Source organism: Molothrus aeneus, chromosome 8 (assembly GCF_037042795.1).
Source record: "Molothrus aeneus isolate 106 chromosome 8, BPBGC_Maene_1.0, whole genome shotgun sequence".
Taxonomy (NCBI): domain Eukaryota; kingdom Metazoa; phylum Chordata; class Aves; order Passeriformes; family Icteridae; genus Molothrus; species Molothrus aeneus.
Genome location: NC_089653.1, coordinates 30,790,559 through 30,813,393, shown reverse-complemented (window position 1 = coordinate 30,813,393; position 22,835 = coordinate 30,790,559). Strand labels below are relative to the sequence as shown.

The window sequence follows — 22,835 nt, the reverse complement described above, 5'->3', positions numbered from 1 at the left end:
AGCCCATTTTTTGTTTCTATAACTAGAACTTTTTGTGCCATATTCCCCAACCAATTTCTGCACTCCAGATGCTCCTGATTCCTGCAGCATCCTCCCGTTCCCCCTTCCATTGCAAGGCAGCTCTTGGCCTGCCAGGGTCCCCCTGCAGCAATTCCTCTCACACACACCCATAAAATCTGACTGCTCCTTGGTGCTGCTGTCCCCTCCCAAGGGGATGTGTCACAGCCCAGCACCTGCTTAAAAATGCTATTTAAGCAAACTCATCAGATTGCTCATGTGGCACAGAGCTGATAAATATAAATGTATATAACCCTCCACTCTGATATTTAACATGGCAATGAGGGCAGTGGTCATGGTGTTTGTGTTGTGTATGTATACATTAAAAAAATTTGTATTCTAACTAACAAAGGACATTGTAAAGCTTAAAAATTTCTGTCTGACAGGGTAATTTATAAAGACATTTGTTTGCTTTGGATAAAAAGTTTCCTTTGGCAAACCCTCTCCCCAGAGCAAGAAGGATTTTGGAAACCCCAAGACTCACTAGAGGGCCACAGCCCATGGCAGGCAAGAGATGCCAAGGGAAGTGTTGGGTTTTGAGAAGCCAAACAGGAAAATCTCCTCCTTGTCCTCAGCTATCAAATGTGAGATTACAAAAGACAGAGATGTTATCCCTGAAGATGCAGAGAAAGGACAAAAGGCCACAGATACAAGCCCACCCAGAAAATTTCAACTGTGTACCAGAAGAAAATCCTGCAATCCAAGCAGTCAAACCTTACACCAGGGCCAGAGAGGCAAAGGATCTCCAGCCTTGGACAAGGCCCTAAGCAGGGAAGTTGGACTAAGCAACCCTCCAAACTATTCTGTGTGTTTAAATACAAAACCTTGTTGAAAAGACTCACTGGAAGTAAGGTAATTTTAATTACAGCCATCAATTTGTATACACAATAATGTGTATTTTACATATATCAAGGAAAAAAAAAAAACCATACTGCATTTCAAAATTTGTTTACTGCAATAACAGAGGCAAATAGTCAGGAATAAGGTTAAGCCACTAATATTAAGGAAAGCCACAATGTGTGTGTAAATTGAAGCTACAGAAGCTCAGTACTCAGAGACATTAATTCCAAGGGTTTCACAATACCTAACTCACCTCAACCTCATTACATGAAAATGGAGTCTGGATTGCAGGGCTGCATCTAGATTATTATCTAGCACCCATAAGCTTCAGGTTCCTATTTACAGTAACAGTTCTGAGATGTTAAACTGCAAGGTCAAGGTAAGTGTTTTAGTTCTCATAACTGCAGCCTAGTTTCACTAAAATTGCCTTAATTAACTTAGAATAGTCTGTGATTCTATAATTACCAGATCAAAATGTCATTGTAAATCGTTCATTTCAGGATATGTGAACAATGAACTAGCTGTAACAAACTTCTAATATTTTCAAAGTCAAAAGTTCATTTTTACTTAAAAAAAAGCCACAATAAAACTCTTAACAGAGGCTTAAAAAGGTCTTTATAAAATAATCTCCATCACACTTACAATAGTAAGAAAATTATTCTGGTTGCTAGTTTTTAGTAAATATGAACTGGTTTGTGTAATCTATATTAAAGATGGTTATAACCTCAGTTCACATTTCATTTCTTAAAGGGGCATGAACAAATGTGTCAAGAACAGTAGATTATTGCTGTTTCTCATCAAGTCCTTTTTACTGAGGACATGCTGCCTTGGTAGGCAAAGATGTCTGGCAGCCAGCTGAGACAGGAGAGCTGAAGGAGAGAAGTTATGATTTGCATGCCAAAAAAAACCTCCTTCAATCTCCTTGTATTTGGCAATGGTACAACTGAGCTGCTTTAAGATCAAAACTGTGTCATTCCATCCATCTCCTGAATGACAGTCCTGATCATCTCATAACTTAAGTTTGCTTGAAGTGACTCAAGAAGGTAGAATCCAAGTAAGTTCTGGAATGGCAGGAAAAAACCCTCTGATGTTTCTCCTCTCATATGCAGCTCTGAAAATACCAGATGTTCTTCAGAGGGGTTTTCACCAGGTCTGCTGGAGCAAGAGAAAACAGAACATGGACATATTGGAAATAGGAAATCCATCAGGTTTTCTATTCCTGCAGTAGTACTGATCATATTCAATATGCCACCATTCAATTTCAAGAAGGTTCAAAAAGATCTAAAAATCCATACATGTTTTTAATCAAACTTTTCATACAGCAAGACTCTGAAATGTACTTTCTGTAGACATAAATTGGCAATTACAACTGCAAACAGAAAAAGCTCACAACAACTGCTAATAGGGTGTCATTAATTATACATTTTAACCAGCTGTTAGATTCTTTAGCTTTTGGTAATAAATTATCCTAGTGAGGATGGTGACAGTTTATATGTCCAAGGTTTAATCTGCTGGTGCACTTCTTTCTTACACTACTGTTTCACAAAGAGCAGCTTCTAGAAGAGCTAAATCAAGCCACTCTAACAGAATAAAATGGATGTTGCTGTCAGAGGCACCACTGGTAATAATTACCTTCACACTGCCACCTTTCACATTTGAAGGTCTTAAAAGAACAGAAAAAAAGAGAAAAACCCACATGACTGCTAACACTGAGGCAGAATTTTCCACTTCAGTAATTCCTTGTGATGTGATAATATTTAACTCAGCACATGGAAAGACATTTCTTGGCATGTGGAAAAGATTCCTGGTCTTGTGGTGTGCAGCCTTCCCAAGACACCACTTCAGTGCAATCTGCCCTCCCATTTAGGCCTCTGGTATCTGAATCCCAGTCTCACACACTGTCCAGTCAAACCAGTGCTGGGGAACATTGTGAGCAATTCCTGATGGAATTACAGACTTCCCTGACTGTGCTTTGCTGTGTGACATCCTGCTGAACTGTTCCCCAGCAGTGGAGTCCTCAAAAAACCACAATTATCCCAGTGTCTGCTGCAGCTGAGAGCAAACTCCTCTGAGCTCTGCACTGATAAATCATCACACCCCATTCCCCCCTGCAATGAGGCTGAAAGGCTTTCCCTTTGCAATGAGATTCCTATGATTTCAACCAGAGCCATCATAAAGAAATAGCAGAGAAAAAATTCTGCAACTGTGACTGGAAACTGTGCATAAGCCATTGTGATGACTGATACAGCACTGTCAGAGCTGTGCAGCCAGCTGGTGCCTTTTTCCTTTTACCTCTCCATGCTTTAAAGAAATGTGTTTGATCAGCCTTGACATTTTATTTAAAAAAAAGAAGCTGCTATCAACTGACCATCAGAAGCATTCTGTTACAAAAGAGTACTAAAACTGTATGGTAGCAATGAAAGATACCTAAAATATTCCTCTGAAATGTCAAGCATTTCTCTTCATGCTGGGTATTTATGTACCTTGACATTATCAGCTCTTCTGAAAATGGAGAAATACATCAGAAACTAGCTTGTATGATTCCAAAAAGGCAAGGTGCATATTATTTCTTCCATGCCTCTCAAAAGAAAGTATTTTCTTTTCTGTAACAACCAGTGAGGCAAACTGGTACAACACAGATCCTTAGTCTGGAAACCTACAGCTTAAAATAAAAATACCTGCAAGAATATTTCAGATCTAAGATACTCAACTGTACCATGTATTTAATTTCTTTCCAAAGTAGATTTCCATGCTGTGTCATTTCACTTGTTCTACTGAAATTCTTAATCTATACAAAGATAATAAAATACTGACCTATATAAGGGTCTGATTAATTTAACAATAGTAATGTTTAACACTTTCTTAGGAGACAAACAGCTTTTTGCTGACAAATGTGCACCACTGGTGAAACAATCCAGTATTTACATTCACCACTGAAACACTTTTGGGGTTCTTTAATCTACTGCACTGTAAATAAAGTTTCATCATATCCAATTTCACCACATTTTCCTATTCTTGAACATTCACTGAACAAAAAACTGAGGGAGAAGCAGAAGAGAGAGATCATACTTTGGTTGTATTTGTAGTAGCAATTATTATCCAGTACCAAAAGGACTAAGATCAAATATCTTCTGGAAATGAAAGGAAGAAGAAAAAGACTTCCTCTGCATTCAAGTTTAGAAATTGTTTTTTGCAATCAAAATGACATTTTATGGCTGTCTGCTTCGTAATTTAAACTTCAGAGGAGAAAGGGAAAGTAAAGACATCTAAGCTGTAGCTGAATATGATATGAGCACACAAGTTACATTAGAGCAAACTTACAAATTCATGTTTTTATACATCAATGCTGTGGCTGCTCAGGATTGATATTCATGGTCCTGTATATTTCTTTGAGAAACAGCAAGGCAGTGTCTTCAGATCCCCTATGAGGAATGGAATAAATAAAACAAAAGGAAAAAAGGGAAGAAAAAAAAGGAAAAAGTTAGTTCAATATGATCCATCTTCTAATTCTCCTAAGTCACATTCCAGCCTATTTCAGCTCTCCAAAGAGTTTGCACAACCTCTTGGCCCAGTATTTATTTGTCATGAACATGGCCTTACCTCTGCCAGCTTCCTTCAAGCTGTAATTCTACACAAGTTTTGAATTAATTCTGCTATCTACCCTCGCCTATGCATTTACCTTTTTTCTCTTGCATTTCCTCCTCCTGTCCTCCCTAATGTCCTGTGCTGCAATTCCAAATCCCCTCCTCTAACCACTTCTTTGATGCTACTTCCTTGTCTTAATCTCCTCAAATAATGTTTCACTTTTTGTTCTGAATGTATTCCACACTCCATCCTACTCATTTTGTCCCACTCCATTAATTAGCCCAGTTCTAGCAGCAATATTCTAATTCTTCTCTAGTTGGCAGGCCCTTAATTGTAAACAGACCATGTTAAACACCCATAGTCTTCCTCTCTTGCTTACCACTAAAATGTTAGATAAATCTCCAATAATTCAAAGATTAGTATCATTCAAGTGCCATGTTTCCAAGTGGCTGTGTTCCCTCCTCTTTTCAAAAAGCAAAGCTTCAGGCTATCTGAATTTAAAGTTAACATGAAGAGACTTAATCTTCTTCTTCATCTATAAAATGCTATTTAAACACACATAAACAATACCAACACAAAAAATAACAATGTTAAACAGGCAAATTTTAACAAAGTTCCAGAGCTGCAGGAGTTGTTTGATGAGGGCAGCTTCCTGTGCTTTTTAAAATAAATCATATAGGGAGCAGTGAATGAGATTTAGATGGTCAGAAGTGTGATCCTCCAAACGTGAGGAACATGATTTGCAGAAGACCTGTACAGAATTAAACACACAAGCTAAGGGAATACATGTACATTCCACAATTCAGCACAGACCTCTCTTGATGGTCTCTGCATTAAATGAGCAGCAAACAAGCAAGAGGAAGGTTCAACACAGAAGCTCCAATCTCTCCAACACTCAGAGCATTTCATTTAAAGCTTTTCCCACCATTCCTCAGGAAAAAAATGCTCTCCTATTCGGGTCATTAATCACTGCGCTTATCTTCCTTACTCGAATGACAAAAACAGGCACAGGTACCAGGCTTTTAAGATCCTGGCAGTGATCGGCTGCCACCCTGTGGAAGGAATTCCGCTCCCTTCAGCCCTGCCTGTGGAACGGCACTGCCACCACCGGGTCACGCTGACAGCCCAGTGCTCACAGCAGCCCCGGAACCCCTCCTCTGGCAGGTGCTGAGCTTCATCATTCAAGTGATGATGGCTCTAATGAGTCCCTTCAGGTAATGCCTTCAGAGCTGTGTTTTAACCTCTGGAAAAAATGCCTGCTGCTAAAATGACCTGCTGAAAATCAAAACCTTCAGAAAGAACGTAGAGCACTCTTTGTCCAGCACCTGCTGAACTCAAAATGAGAGACCAGTCACTCCTCCTCACCAACATCACTTTGCACAGCTCACAGCTGACACCCAAGGTTGGCTATTACATTCCAGGTGTGTTGTTAAATATAGTTCACAAATCCTTTGCTCTGCCAGAAGAAGCAATAAAGTTTTACCACTTATTGTAGTCTAATAAAAATCCTTCGTGAACAGTTTTATTTGAAAAGCTGCAGTTGTGAAAATGCTTCCAGAGCTCTCGTTGTTTTGAAAATGACAGTAGCTTAAAATGTGTGTTTGGAGTGTCAAAGGTCAAGAGAAGGGTGTGCAATGTCTTTACTGCAAACAGATTTGGTCACAGAATTTTACTTTGAAGTAGGATTATCACATAGTGACATCCAAGCACAACACCCTGAGCCCGACACTCCTGGGCAATCACATACACTGTGTCCCTTGAGCAGTGTTTCTGGAATCACAGGCATCTCCCCTTACCAGTAGCACAGGTGACTCTGCAAAGCAAACAGGTACTCATTGAAGCTTTCTATTGGCTTCTCTTGTAGAACATAATCGATGCGACGCCCTCCGTTCAGCATCCCAACCTTCACTGAAACATCTTCATCTTTTGGAGGGTCTGCACTCTCAGTGATCTTCTCAGCTAAAATCAAAGAGTTTCACATTTAAACTATTTTCAAGCACAGCCTGCTTGACTATAATTAAGGAATATTAGCCATTTTTCTGTGTAATTTCCAAATGTTTGTGATAAGACAATAATAACCTGAACTGCCCAGCATGGTTCAGAAAGGTTACTGAACTATAGGCTTACTTCTTTCCTAACAGTTTTAACAGTTTTCTAAAGAAGTAACTGCTGAGTGATCTCTCCCTGAACTCACTCCAACCCACAAAGCTTTCATTGTAATTCCTCTCCCACACCCAGCTGAGGAGGAGAGTGACAGAGCAGCTTTGGTGGGAACCTGGCATTTAGCAGAGATCTCCTTAACAGGGTCAGGAAAATCAATAGCAAACAGTCACTGGGATACTCAAGTGTCAACTTATTTGAGACAAGTAAATTACAGAAAAACCAATAAGGTGTCCATGTACCTTCCACCACTTGCTTTTCTTCCTCCTCTTTAATTTGGTTAGCTACTTTCTCCAGCTCTGCTTGCAGCTGGGTGGAAGATGTATGAGCACGTGCAAACTCATTAAGGGTCTGCCATGCACTCTTCAAAGAGCTAATAAAGCCCTGCTTCAGGTCAGATCCCATACGAGACAGAGAGTCTTTCAGCTCTGAGAAAGAAAAAAAACACACCAAAAATTGAATTCAGAAGGATTTAAAATTACCAACTAAAAGCAGAATGATAAAGTTCTGTTCAATAAACATCTCAATTAGCAGCAGAAACAGGCCTGCTATGTCATAAAAGCATGTTTCTTGCTTCTCCATTCCATTTTAAAAGATGAGGTGAAATGCAATTAATACACATAAAAATTAATGTGTGTTTCTTGCTTCTCCATTCCATTTTAAAAGATGAGGCGAAATGCAATTAATACACATAAAAATTAATGCATGTTTCTTACTTCTCCATTCCATTTGAAAATATTAGGTGGAATGCAATTAATACACAATTGCCTTCTTACTGAATGGGTCAATGAATCCACCCAGATCAAAGTCAAAACAACAAGGAGCAACAAACCATATTTTTTCTCCTTTACTATACACACTTTTGGAGAGCTGTAACCTGAAACAAGTATCTTGTGTAGTCTAGCAAAGCAGACTCTCTCTAATGGATAATTCCAAAGGACAGAATCTTTCCAAGTGCCTGAACAGAGGTTTTCAGCAGGGCTCTGTGAACTTGCACAACAGCAAAACTGACTTTCCTTATTAGATGTGCAAAATTTAAGTGGAGCACCTTGGTCTGATGTGCAGCCATGAGCAACAAAGTCAGTCCCTGCCCTCCAATGGTCACAGAAGCTCCTTTTCCCTCAGGGCTGCCAACACTGAACAGACTGGTTGAACAGACCATGGTGGTCGTTAGGAACACCAATAAATTTAGTTTCTGTTTCACAGCTTCTTAGAAATGAAGGTGATCAAGCAATGTCTTAATAGAACTTTGGTAATGAGAAGGTTAAATCTGGAGGAAATGTGATTGTTACTTTTGAATGGAATTGTGAATGCCCAGCTTATGGGGCTGGGGGAAATCACCTCTGATGTTTAGGAAAAATATGGAGTCAGATATCCAGGGATATTAATCAATCTCTTAAAATCTTACAATATTCTGATGCATCAAATGAGAAATAATGAATAGGATCCATATGAAGTAAGTTTTCTTTTTACCCAGATGAAGTCTTTTTCTGCCTTTATGATGTGGAATGAGAACTGGTTTTAAATCCAGGTCTTCAATGATCATTGGTTCTAACCTGTAAGCTACTGGATCAAGCTGTTAAGAGACAACACATTGACATTTAGTTATCTTTAAAATTATTCTATTTATCACATTTCAGTGAAAAAAAAAATCCCCATTTATGGATTATAGACAACCATTTTTCATTTCTGCACTATTTGAATTTACAGAAATTCAGTTCATGACATTAAGCAGGTTCATGAATTACCTTGGTCTTGTTCTCCCTACAGAAGGGGATTCTAATGAGAAAACACAACAGCAAGATTTCCTTACACTCAATCTCTATGAACATTAAACTGTTAAACAAAATGAGACAGAGAACAAACACTGCATGCAAAACCACAAATATTCCATAAAAACCTACAAGAGTGGCCTCAAATTAATTTTAAAAATCCTAACAACCCCCCCAAAAACTTCCTTAATTCTGAAAAGAAACAAGGCAAATACTATGAAAACAACCTATACCTGGAAGTGTTTTAGGAAATGTACAGAGGGGAACAAGAGGTATAATGCTCAGAAAGTAAAACATAATATTCTGCCTTTTTTGTCATCTACATCAACTAAAATCAAATGTCAAAAGCACTGCTACTCACTGGGTGATAGATATTGAAGAACCCCTTGCAGGTGGGGAGTCTGTAGTTTTCATCAATCTTCTCCACACCCCTCACAGTAAGGAACACACCAATTGGGGAACCAAGAGCAAAGAAAATATCTGGTTCAAAGTCCAGTGCACCGTAAACCACAGAAACCTACCAGAGGGAAATCAGACACATCATCTCTCAGAACTGTCAGCTTCAAAGGAACTAGCAAAAGGTCATCAACATTAAAAAAACTATAGTAAAAAGAGAGGACTGATCAAATCCTTTAAATTGTTCAGCTCATTTAGATCTAGAGTCTCACCTGGCCAGTTCCAATTTCAAAATACTCATAGTCAATGTTCACAGAAGACACAGATGCACCAACTGGGAGCTTCCTCTTTGAGTGCATCTGACCAGGCTCTGAAGGTGACACAGGAGAAACTGCCTCTTTTGATTTCTGGGTGTCTTCTTGAGTCTGGAGTGTGGCAGCCAGCACTGCTTTCTTTTCTGCTACTGCTTTCTTTTGTTCCTTTTGAGAAAAGTTTTAAAGTTAGGGAGAAAAAAGGTTAATTTCACAGCTGTCAAAATTCCTTTAATATATTCAGGATGTTAACAAGAGTATTCAAGAATAGAAGCTTGTTAACATTTGCTTAACAACTTTTAATTTCCATCCTGAAATATGTATTTACCTGCTTGGCTGCTCTGTCTTTTACAAAATTAGCTATTTTCTTTCTTGGTCCAAGAGGTATCCCCATCTCCTTCAGGTCATCAACTGTACACATGAGCTAAAGAAACAAACACCAAACACACACATAAAAATTTATTTTTCTAGTAAAATGAATAATTTCATACTGGCAATGACTTATGAATTTGTTAAGTCAATTTATAAAGCTACAGAAAATACAAAAAATTAAGAAGACAGAGTGCCCTAGCAACTGGGTGGATGCACCACATCAAGAAAAAACAAGAGCTGCAGAACACTGAGTCTTCAAGTCATGCATTGATGATCTTATCTTTGCAACTGCTCTCATGGGCACTGAGAGGAAAAACAAAACAAGAAGAAAACCCAAACATAAAGCTCCATTCCCTGGGCAGCCCCTGCAGGTGCAGTGAAGATTTCAGTACCAGAGACTCCATGTCGATCCGCTCCTTTTCGAAGGTGCTCACGTACTCCGACAAACTGAGCATTTCCAGAGTCTTCTGCAGAGTGGGAACATCTTCCTCTGCTTCAGCCTCACAAAGGTCATCAGCAGAAGTAGCAATGGAGGAGCCCAAGGAACTGGTATCTTCAGTCATCTCAACAAAATAGCACACAAACAGAATCACACTCTCTAAAAGTAGGAAACCAGTAAGCAGCAAGCAAAACCAAGTTGAACTATTTTCTCTTAAAAACATTATCAAGCAAGCTCTGTAAATATATATCGATTTTTAGTGAAGCAGGACACAAATTTTGCACTAAAATAGAACTGCAAAATAAATATTTAAAAATTACTGTGAGGGACAAAACACTCAAAAATGCTTCCTTTTATTCCTCAAACAACTGGTCACCATTTCTAGTCTAAAATTCTTTTATACATCTGCCCCATCATTTACTGTTAGACAAAGTTACATGTTCACAAGGGTCAAAGCTGATGTTCACCACCAAATCTCATTACTGGCCTACTTGAAACATAAGAGAGAGCTAATTAATTTGTCCTGAGAAATTACAATATTTACAAAACAGCATCTTTCCATTAACGTGTTTAAATGTACTATCAAAACCCACAGATTTGGTTCAGCTAATAAAGTCTGAAAAGTTAAGAAAAAAAAGATTGAAAATATCAGATCTATAGACCTGGAAAGACCAGCATGCAAATTACCTGTTTATCATGAGCAGCCACATCCTTCACATTCCCATTAACACCAGAGAATGGTCCAGAATTTACTGATGAAGCCAAGTCCTTCTGGTTAGACAATATGTCAAATAGAATTAAGGAACCTGCAAACAGGGATTAGAGTTGATTTGGGGAAAATATCAGGTTTTCCTGTCCCTAAATCTTGAGCAAGATTTATATGCAATAGTAATGTCATGGTATAGCTTGATCAAGAGATGGCTGAATGAAAATACTCAACATGAACATAAAAAGCTAAAAGCAGCCCCTTTTCTTCCCTGCTCATGCTTTATGTAGTTGCCAGGACTAAACTATTTTTCCTTAAACACCTGAGACTGCTTGGTGAACAGGAGGAAAAGTTCCAGTCCAAACCAGTATGTCAATATTCTGCTCTAACACTTATTCTATAAAAATGATTGTACTTTTACTAAGTGGGGTTCTGAGACACAGACATCACCCACCTAACAAGTCACCAGATAATCTGTTAACTTTTAAACACAGATGAGACACTAAGTTTTCATGAAGAGAAGTAACTTTCTCTCAAAGCCTGATAAACTCAGCTGTTGAGAGGAGTTTGTCAGCTGTTTTCTGAAAGACAGCCATGCCCTAACCGCTACTTTGAGTTTTATGGATAACAAAGGGGCCATTTTCCTTTTAAGAGGAACTGATTTGGGATAAAAGCAGCATTCCTCAGACAATCACCTAAGCTGTGCCCAGCCACAGAGACTCCCCCTTTGAAGTCGGGGTTGCGGCTCATGAAGAGCGCGTACAGGCGGTTCATTTCCATGCCCACTTTATCCACGATGGTCTGGCAGTAGGTGGGGCTGTTGTAGAACAGGATGTCGAGCAGCGTCTCGTTGGTGAAGTGCCTCAGGCGACTAATGCTCGGCAAAGTGATTTTCTTTATGTTCCTGGTAACACAGAATCGTTAAAAGCATGAAAGGCTTTTAAGAAACGCTCGTGAGAAATTTGTTAGCTTTTGAAATTAATGCAATGTAAATGCTACAGAAAGGGTCTCTAAAGAGATTTTAAAAACCCATACAGCCTTCTGGCCTTGTTGCATATTCACACATTAATGCTACCTGCTGATTGTAATATTTCAGAAAGATACAGCTATTTTCTTTTCTCTCCAGGCTGAGGGAATGCCTGAAATAACCTCTTCTCCATTCCAACACTACTCTCATGAAGCACCAGGGAAGTTTGGTGAGCAGATTGAAGTGGAAGAGAAAAAGGAACTTGCATATAAAATTAGACTCAGAGAATGGTAATACTCTCTTTTTGAAGAAGCTTGGCATCACCATCTGCCTGCCTGGAGTCAAGACAGCTGCACTGGAATTGCTATAGACTTGAGACTGTCTGGTTTGATTAACAGAATAAGGCTCCCTCTTCATGCAGTGCTCAAATGCAAATAAAACAGCAAGGCTGGAGCAAAGCAGTGTGATTTCACTGAGCTACAACAGTCTGGAGAACATCAGCATCACATTAAGTGCCACTGGTTGCCACCCTCACAATTTTTACTTCCCCAGATTTGAGCAAGGGAAACAGCTTGAACTCTGAAGTCATAGCAGAGGGGTAGGCACAGAGAAAGGATTTTAAAACAGATTTTTAAATGCTGTAACATTCTTACCCAAGTATAGATATTTTGCTTCAAAAATAGAACCCCTCAGCTCAAGTGCCTAATCATAATTCAGGCACTCCTCTAGGACTGGACAGAGGGCTCAATGCCTTCCTCAGAAAGGGTGAAACTCAATCAGACTGCAGGAAATTAAAGAACAGAAAACTCTCTACTCTAAATTGTGCACACCTCATGGACAGAACATCTCCAGACTCACCACCTCATCCTTCTGATCACAATCTCTACACACTCACTCATCAAGTATCGCGCATTGGCCACTCTCATGCAAATCCTGAACTGAAAAGTTGTGTGCATGAAAATAAACAAGAGAAATATTCCTCAAGCCCTTCCAGCTTTCCAAATACTCCTCATCAAAATGTTAATTTTAAAAAATCTGCAATTCTCTAATCCAGTCACACACATATGAACTGCTCTTTTTCTCCACTTTCCATAACCCATTAAACAGCAGCTTTTAAGATGTTTTCAACATTAAACAACACCCTCACCTCACCTGTCTACACCTGTTGCATCTCCATGCAGAGAACTGTGCCAGTGAACTGGAAGGAATTCCACCCTGCTCACTTTGCCTTCCTCCAAATACTTCTTAAAGTGAGTCTGCAACAACTTCAGAGAAACAGTCCTAAAATCATCAACTGTGAAGAAAAAGAATAATGAAAATCTGATAGCTGCAGAACTCAAGTAACACACAAATAGTCCCTCCTTCCCCTTAATTTCACAGATAGTCAGAATACAAATGATGCAAATTGAAAACTGGAAAAATCTTTTCAAGTATTACCATTCTAACAATAAGAAAGTACTCATTTATGTTAGAGTGGATTTTTTAGCAAGTTTCTATTTATCTCACAATGATTGCCTGTTCACTCCATAACCAGAGAGGGCTTTGTTAATTTACTCAGTTCTACCAGAGTGTATTAAAAAAAAAAGAAAGCAAACACACCAAGCCACACAAAGCAAACACATCCACTCACACCACAAAAAGAAAAAACCAAACCAACCAAAAAACCCCCCTCACCACACATCCCAAAACCCAAATCACCATGCAAGTGTGGTATTGAGAACTGCCACACTTGCAGGGTGATTTGGGTTGTGGGATGTGTGGTGAGGGGTGTTTTATTATCCTGGTGAGCTGTTATTATCCTGGTGAGCAGGATAATAACAGCTAAAGCTTCAACTTTGACAGAACACAGGTTCTGCCTTTGGAAAATAATAATGAAAAACCTGAATTTCTTAACACTAGAGACTTTTCTTTAAAAAAAAACTTAGGAAGATGTGTTTATCTAAATATGAGCTTGAGAGAGCCACATTTAAACAGCAAGAATACAACTGCTCATTATACAAGCCCAAACTTACCACATTCAACAATGCTTCTAAACCTCAAGTCACATACAGGACCTATGCCATGAACCATAAATACCAGATGGTCAATTTGGGACATTTCTCCTGTAGGAAAAAACAAGGAAAACATTCAGAGTACCAATATATACAGCAGGAGTGAAGTTCAGGAGTCTAGCAAGTGTCATACACACTTGTTTAATAAGCCTATTACCTAACATGGTTCAGGACATAACAGAGCCCACAGGATTAAAACACCCCAAAACCAGATAACCTCAGCAAACAGCTGAGATGAAGGAATAACTTTAGTCTTTAGACTCCAGGCATGAACAGCACACAGCCACTCCACCCACCATTGTCCAGCTTCTGCACACACAAACTGCTCCCAGTGCAGACCCAAGTGCACCAGGAATCTCATCACCTACCATCAGGAATCTCATCATGATCATCATCAATTCCACGTTTCACTACCCTTGGCCTTGCCTGCCCATCTTGAGAGGTGCCCCATTCATCTGGTGTGGCAGAAGGCTGGAACTGAACTATGACCTGCAACAAACACAGTGTCCAATTCCAAGCACAGAAAAGCCTCGTGACTCATACTGTTAGTCTGACAGCACTGCATAGTTCAACACACTTTTTGATTGCTTTACCTTTCATCTGAAAATCAAATGTTTTCTTCCACAAAATCCCCATTAGTGTGAAAAGCAAACTGATGACTCAAAGTAACCACTAGGTGAAGAAGCTGGGCCTGCTCATGGTTCAGAATCACCATTTTAACTCCCCAGCCAGGCATTATTCAAGCTCCTCCTTCCTAGTCTCCAGTATCTACTCTTCCTTAGCAGATTACTTCTAATGTGAGGAAATTGAGTGCTACCTGATTTACAACACCTCTATCACAAGGGGAAATGGAAAAAAATAAGTGCAGTGCTTTTCAGAGAAAGACAACAGCATCTGAAGTAGTCCAGAAACCCTAAAAAGTAAATAATTCAGTAGTACAGTTGTTAATAGGACTTACAGTTTGAACTCATATTTATGACACCAAGTGATTTAAATGTTCTTTCTCTAGATTTTTACTGAACAGACTTCCCTAACCAGGATTATTAAACATTTCAAGCAGGAGCAACCAGATTCTGTTCCTTGGATAGTTCTGTGTATTAATTACTGCATTTGTGATAAGTGAACAGTTAACAGTATTGATCAATAAGGCTGAAGTCCATGTTTCAATCACATGAGACTGTTCACAGAGTTCTTAGAACTTTTAAAGCTTGTCTTGCTATACTTTCTCATGGCCTAAAAATAAGAAGAAACCTTCTCAGGCCTTAAAGAAACTATTTACCTTATAGCTTGATTAGTGCTCTTCTCCACATGAAAGCTCTTTGTTTTAATTTCATTTGGTACAGACTGAGGTTAAACCAATTCAAATTGCTGACCATTTGCTGCCAGTTATGCCTAGCCAAAATATTTACTATGCAAACCCTTCTTCTCTTTAGGTTTCAGAAATGCTGTCTTTTAACTACATGACAGCACATTGAAGCAAGCACAAGTTCAGTGTTCTGTAAACTTGATCATCTTTAATGCACACACACACCTAGAACAAACAACTGCTACGTTTCATGCAAGATTAAGAGCACATTCAATTTATGCTTCCATCCATTTGCTCACTCCCCCTTAATGAATCCTGCAAGACACAATTGCCAAAATCTATTACCTTGGGATTATGCATAACAATTGTCTCCCCATTTGGAAATTCAAGTCGCCGATGCCACTGATTTGTAGTTACAGCCCTTTTATATTCTGCCTGAAACAAAACAAGTTACATAAAGTCAGCAAGGCAACATTCTCAGTATTTTGTGGCCTCATGTAATGCCACAGTAAAAATTTACAAAACTTTCTTTATATAAAAATGTCACATGTAGAACTACACAAGTAAATTTTAGATGACAGCAGTGCAAGACTGATGCAGGAGCAATGTGGCCTTCTAGACACTCCTCTTTCCAGGGTTTGCTTACGTTCCAGAAAGTGCACTCTGAAAATCATCTTCATGAAACAGAAAGAACTGTTTCTAAGGCGATTAACACAATGAACTAATTAAAACAAGGCCTCTGTGACTTACTAACCTCCAGCTTGTCACTGAAGTCCTCAGTGTAAGGGATGAAGCGGCTGTCCTTGTCTCCCTTGTAGAACCACAGGCAGCGCCGCACTTCCGAGGGCTCCTCGTCCCAGTACACGGCTTTCCTCAGGCGCTCGTACAGGAACACGTCATAGCGCCCGCCGTCCGTGCTCAGCACCACGCTCTCGGGGTCAGGCTGGACTGGGACACACAGACACACCTGCTCACCACACGGACACTGCACTGCTCTGCTCTGTCCGTGCTCAGCACCACGCTCTGGGGTCAGGCTGGACTGGGACACACAGACACACCTGCTCACCACACGGACACTGCTCTGTGCTCAGCACCACGCTCTGAGGTCAGGCTGGACTGGGACACACAGACACACCTGCTCACCACACGGACACTGCTCTGTGCTCAGCACCACGCTCTCGGGGTCAGGCTGGACTGGGACACACAGACACACCTGCTCACCACACGGACACTGCACTGCTCTGCTCTGTCTGTGCTCAGCACCACGCTCTGGGGTCAGGCTGGACTGGGACACACAGACACACCTGCTCACCACACGGACACTGCTCTGTGCTCAGCACCACGCTCTCGGGGTCAGGCTGGACTGGGACACACAGACACACCTGCTCACCACACGGACACTGCACTGCTCTGCTCTGTCTGTGCTCAGCACCACGCTCTGGGGTCAGGCTGGACTGGGACACACAGACACACCTGCTCACCACACGGACACTGCTCTGTGCTCAGCACCACGCTCTCGGGGTCAGGCTGGACTGGGACACACAGACACACCTGCTCACCACACGGACACTGCACTGCTCTGCTCTGTCTGTGCTCAGCACCACGCTCTGAGGTCAGGCTGGACTGGGACACACAGACACACCTGCTCACCACACGGACACTGCTCTGTGCTCAGCACCACGCTCTGAGGTCAGGCTGGACTGGGACACACAGACACACCTGCTCACCACACGGACACTGCTCTGTGCTCAGCACCACGCTCTGGGGTCAGGCTGGACTGGGACACACAGACACACCTGCTCACCACACAGACACTGCACTGCTCTGCTCTGTCTGTGCTCAGCACCACGCTCTGGGGTCAGGCTGGACTGGGACACACAGACACACCTGCTCACCACACGGACACTGCTCTGTGCTCAGTACCATGCTCTGGGGTCAGGCTGGACTGGGGCACAGCCACACGTGCTCTCACACTGACACATCTCTGCTCTCTCAGCCCAGCCCCAGCTACTCCTGTGATCAATATCAGGCCATTAGCACTGACAGTCACACCATGGCAGAGAAGCTTTGTAACACTGAGATGCTTCTAGAATGCTTCTATATGCTCTGTACACAACAAAACGCTTGGAAAAACTCCCAAATACAAACACTTACTCCAGAACTGACAGTTTAAAAAAAAAGGCAACCCAAAACACAAATAACCAGGAGTTCTATATGAAAATCTGATATCCATTTGGGTATCTATAACATATACATACATACATACATACATATATATATATATATATATATATATATATATATATATATATATATAACCAAATGATCTTAACACTGACAGCATCAAGCAGTGATGATGACAGTGAAATAAATTAAGTGGCAAAAAACACATCTTCAAAACATAACTTATTACTGCCACACACATGAGTGGCATTACCCCAATATTTTCCTTTAGTCCTTCTGCTCACCTCTAGATAAGACAGGACTTACCAGAATTATAGACCTCCTCTAGTTTTGCAGAATCCAGAATGCTGAATGGCATCCATATTTGCTTGTCCTCCACCTCCTTACAGTAGAACCAGTGGGGCTGAACTGGCTCATATTGGTTCTGCAGCAGCACAGGAGGGGCTGGGACCAGGGGCCCTGCAGGCCTGGCAGGCTGGAGCTGGGGCGGTGGGAACTGAAAAGAGATAGGCTCAGCACCTTAGTCTCACAGGGTTTTTACAGAACTCTTCTATATTTTGCTACAGGAAATACTCTGAACCTGTATTTCAAACATGTTTCCCTCCCCAAGAACATTACCTTCCATTCTAAAAGTATTGTCCACTTCATCATGTGTTTGAGAACTTACACCTTCTCAAACTGAGAAAGAATGTGGATTTCATTACACAAACACTGCTAAAAACTGCCATGGTTTAGCATCATGATTATCTAAAACCAGTGAGATTTTAAATATTCTCTTAAATTTTCAAAACTTGAGCTGAACTTGTTTCTTACAACCACAAAAACTGACATGAAAATAAACCCATATTTTTCTCATTGTTCATTTACATATAATAATGCTTTTGCATAAAGACTCCCAATTTTAATGAGTGGCCACTTCAGCTACAGCTCTCTTCTTGCAAAGTGACCAGAACAGGCACATTGCAAACTCAAATGTAGCATCAGTGGCACAAGAAAAGGAACTGATTTTATGTATGATTTCATACAAATTTTACAAAAATCCCAGTCAGTACAACTAAAAGCAGCTGATGTCAGCAGCAGCAGCAACTGCCTTGGTTGATGATACATTTAAAGGGGGAAAAAAAAGGGGCACCAAAATATTGTACAATATATAAAATCCAATAAACAGAAGTTCTGAAATTATATAGTCTAAAACTCCAGACTGTCTAGGCTTTACTGCCTTTGCTATGTTTTGTCATTATATAACCTTCACATTCTTTATTCATGATAACAGAAATATAACAGTAGCTCAGGCAAAAATAAAAACAGCTTTTACCATTTTCAAGGCAAACATGCCAGGTTTTATTAACCTATTGGCATTACTTTAATAGTGATTTTGTGCAGGTAGAAAATAATAAGGATTATTGCTTTATACACAAAAAATCACACAAAATCCTCAACCAATTTGTTTCGAAGAATTTGCTGACAATTTTATGTGACTTAGTTTAAAAAAAAATTCTGGCTTCACCAACAAAACCAGCTTAAAAAGAGATTTTAGCCCATATCTTTGAAGTGGCTGAATGACCTGATTTAAAGCTGAGGTACAAAAAATGCAGCAGCACAGCTGAAACTCAGCAAACTCAGAAACCCACAGAAAAGAGCAACAGAACTTCACAGCCTGATCTTGTTTCTGATGCCCAGAGGCTCACAGAGCTACAGCCTCAGGGTACACTCACTTCAAAGATCAGGAAGACATCCTGGAACATGAGTTCCAAGCTACTTCTAGTGAAAAGCTTTTGCTGTTATAAACAGTTCAAGACTTCTTCTGGGGTTTTGGCAGAGAAAAAAAAAATCTTCAAAAGATAAAGCACACAGCTGAAAGAGCAAAGTGACTTGTTTAGCTGTGGCAGCCAGGAGCAGTCACGTACCTGTGTCAGCGGCCCCGGGGGTGTCTGGTACATCTGCACGGGTGGCACAGGGGACGCTGTGGCAGGGGGGTGGCTCTGCTGCAGCTGGGGGGGGGTGAGGTAGGGGTTGGCCCTGCTGCTCAGGGTGGTGTGCCTGTAGGGGTTGTAGCCCTGCTGCTGTGGGGTGCCCACGGGCAGGGCAGTGCTGGCAGGCGGGGGACAGCTCTGCTGAGGGGGCTGGTACGGGGCCATTCCCACCTGCGAAGTGGGTGGGGCACTGTAAGCCTGGGATTTGGGAATATGTGGTGAAAAGGCATTTTGCCCATCCTGGGAGCCAGACACGAGTGGAAGTGAAGTGGGAGGTCTGGAGAAGGCTGGTGCTCCGACAGGGGTTGAAACAGTTGTTAAGGGTGGTTGTCCAATATTCCCAAAGGGATCACTGCTGCTGGGAACTTGAGAGAAGTAGCTGAAAGTCTGTGGGGGGTTGGGGCTGGCTGATGTCTGACCCAGGAAGCTGTCCTCTTCCCCAACCTCTCCAGAATCATCTGCAAAAACAAAAGGGTCACCAGAGATCTTGTGAGACCTTCAAATCACTGCATGGGGTCAAGATGTTCTGGAACACCCAGCATCAGCTATGGCCAAAACTGCTGGCCCCCATAAAGTTTACACATCCTTGATTCAGCACATCATAAAATGAAACAGGAGATACCAAGTCTTCAAGAACATTTAAAATGGACCATGGAAGTCACTCAGTGTACACGGAAAAAGCAACAAATATTAAATAAGAAACCAAAATATAACTGGAGTCGGGACCTTCCCAGGGCAATGTGGCAGGCACTAAAACTTCACCTAAAACTTCACTAAAACCTTCCAACTTCATTCATTCCTCAAAAGCAAGAGCAACCTTGGTTCATATCCTTTCACCATTAAAACAGCTAGGACTATAAGCATAGGACTTTATGTCCTATTTTTAGGATAGAGTTTAAAAACATTCCTAAATAGGCCAAACTTACAGGTTAAACCATCCATTCTTATTCTGCCTGCTCCTTCAGCAGAGCCCTCTCAAGGTTTCTCATCTAACTTGCAAGGTGGCTATAACTCATGATCCTAAGCCACTTATGAGCAGGACTTAGTCCAGTTCTCTGTAAAAATCCTACTCTAGACTTGCATAAAAGCTGCATCTCTGATGCATAAAAATCATTCTGTATAATTGCAGGAGAGGATTTAAAAAGATGCAAGGCCACGAATGCCCTTCCACATGGAGAAAATAAATAAAAGAAGTCCTGATCAAGCACAGTTTTCTATTTTGCAGTGATCTAGGAACGAGTGGGGGAAAAGGAGGTTTGTCATGATTTGAGGTCTCACAGCAAGCTCACCTCAGGCTGTGATGGCCTGAGCAGCTCTGCCTCCTGAGGGAACAGGAGTCAGTGCCATCTGCAAAACCAGCAGATGTTTTCAGTGTTTCACCTGCCTGGCAGCCAAATGAGCCCAGGCTGAGGGGAAGACACCACAGAACATCTCTGCTGCTCAGTCCCCAGGCAGACAGACCAAGAGTCTCTGCAGCTGTGAGCAGCCAACAACAAATGCCTTTATCCACAGCCAACACAACTGTAACAGGGAGCACCTAGGGAGTACAGGGGAATCCACTGAGAAGCCTCCCTAGGAAGCTGCTGTTCTAATTAATTAATCATAAAAGAGGCAGCTGCCAAGATTAAAAAGAACTATTTTAACCATCTTTTATTTAGTCTGTGCAGACGGTGTCAATTTGAGGCATCACCTGCTTCAAACTCCTCTTGCTCTCCCTTACAGCACTTGATCCGACTTTGAGGAACAAAACCAAAATCTCTCTGTGGAGAATGCTGAAATCCCTCAGACCCAGTGACCCCTCTAAAGTCAGGTCTGGGGATCATCTACCAGCTGCAAGCAGTAGCCATTTTTACTAAATAAAAGGTCTCAGCTTCTAAACAACAAAATCCACCTTCCTTTCACATTTCATAAAGAGAGTGGGACAGAGAGAAGCACGCTGCAAACCACACTGTCAACTCTCAGCTTCCCCAAACAACTGGCAGCAGAGCAGGCCCTTCACCTCACCGTGGCAGGCCACCACAAACAGGCAGCAGTGTGCCCAAGAGCTCTCAGGGCCTTCAGCAAATGAATGTTCACAAAACTCCTGCTATTCTCCAGTTTCAAATAGGTTTTGGAGATTTAGCCTAAGGGCAGCTTTCCTTGCAAAATGAGGGTGACAAAAGTTCTGCCTAAAAAACCCCTATAGGTATATGTGTACACACATGCAGTTTTCCAACACAAAACGTTACTGTTTATCTTGACTTTTCCTAATTTTGCACAAACTATGTTGTACAAACAAGCACAATTCACTCCAGCTGCAAAACCATGGATCCTCATCTGATCAAATTTTAAGTCACATGGAGAGAAAAAGATTCACCACATTAACCAAATCCCATCAGATTTTATCTCCAGCTTCAAAATGTTCAGGAAATTGCCAGGACAGCCATTTGTGTAAAGCTACTAGCCAGATCAGCACTTCAAAATTGTTTTATTTTCTTAATGAAAAATTAATGTGTATTTGCATGAAAGAAAAACTATGAGGATTGCACAAAGTATTAGTATAGAATTAGTAAATGTATCAACTACCTAGATACCTCAAGTAAGTCGAAGTAATATTTTAATGCTTTTATCCCTCCTATCAAAAAAATGTAGTTGATCTAAAAAACTATTCCAAAGCCATACTTGGCAAACATTTTATTAAATCTACAGAGAAGTACTGCACTGATCTGCAGCTATATTAATACTTACTTTAGCTAAGATACAGCAGTGCTGAAATGAAGTCTTGAAGACTCAGCATAAAACAGTTTGGGTTAAAAGGGACCTTCAAAGGTCATTAGTCCAACCCCAACATGCACAACACAGTCAAATTTGAAATATTTGGTTTCTAGATGCATTTCTAATGCTTCCAGCTTTAATCTCTGACTGAACACATTCGCCAAAAAATCCATTCCTTTCTCTGGAACTGCCTGAACACCAGATTTTAAGTTACACACGCATGTGTTGGGAACACCATTAAAGCTTTGGGAGAAAAGGATATTAGAACCAGGATTAAATTAACAAGGATATTTAAGGCGGCTGCTTAACGTGCTATTTTCAAACCGGGGAAAGAGAAGATAACATAAGAGAGGGGTTTAAAAACCACGAAAACATTCAGTAGGCACTGAATGGAAGCACAGTGAGCTGGAAGCGGATGATCAGCGCCCGTCCTTAGACACAGCGCTAAAACCCGCACACACACAGGCATTAAGCAGAGGGAAGTAGAAGGAATGAAGTGCCGGAAAGCGGAAAATGTAATTCCGAGCAGTGTCTCTGCTGAGGCACAGCCAGGGACACTCGGCTCGGGAATTCCCAGCGCCGGGTCCAGCCCACACAGACCGGGCCCCCCCGGCCCACAGCCCCCCCTAGAGCCCCGGTTCGGCTCTGGGGACTCCCCCGGCCCCACCGGCCCTTCCCGGCGGTGGCGGCACCCGGCGGGACCCCGCACATCCCCAGCGCTCCCGGCTGCCCTCCCTCCCCCTCTCCCGCTCTCCCTCTCTCCGTACCGGCGGGCAGCAGCGCGGGGCCGGGCGGCGCGGCCGGCGCTTGGCTGACGGGGATGAAGGGCACGTTGAAGCTGAGCTCGGTGGCGGAGGAGGAGAAGAGCAGGTTGGTGCTGCTGCCGGTGCCTCCCCCGGGCTTCGCCGCCGCCATAGCCGCGCCCCGGCCACGTCCCTGCCCCGGCCCCTTCCGCCCTCACC

At 41.7% G+C, this 22,835-nt stretch overlaps 1 protein-coding gene across 2 annotated transcripts; it reads right to left on the bottom strand.

Annotated features, from left to right (window-relative positions):
• Positions 1–899: 899 nt before the first annotated feature.
• On the bottom strand, positions 900–22,802 carry SEC23IP (SEC23 interacting protein). 2 transcript variants are annotated; one of them, XM_066554260.1, is made up of 19 exons: positions 22,641–22,802; positions 19,054–19,577; positions 17,453–17,642; positions 15,717–15,910; positions 15,308–15,397; positions 14,025–14,145; positions 13,618–13,707; positions 12,758–12,899; positions 11,334–11,542; positions 10,620–10,738; positions 9,886–10,056; positions 9,450–9,545; positions 9,083–9,289; positions 8,776–8,931; positions 8,116–8,218; positions 6,885–7,070; positions 6,279–6,441; positions 4,219–4,319; positions 900–2,052 (listed from the first exon to the last, which is right to left on the bottom strand). In XM_066554260.1, the coding sequence occupies exons 1-18, from the start codon at positions 22,786–22,788 to the stop codon at positions 4,238–4,240; spliced, it is 2,991 nt and encodes a 996-aa protein (XP_066410357.1). In that variant the 5' UTR covers positions 22,789–22,802; the 3' UTR covers positions 900–2,052; positions 4,219–4,237. The 2 variants fall into 2 exon arrangements, with proteins under 2 accessions (XP_066410357.1, XP_066410358.1); XM_066554261.1 differs by having other exon boundaries at positions 900–2,049.
• Between the last annotated feature and the right edge of the window lie 33 nt (positions 22,803–22,835).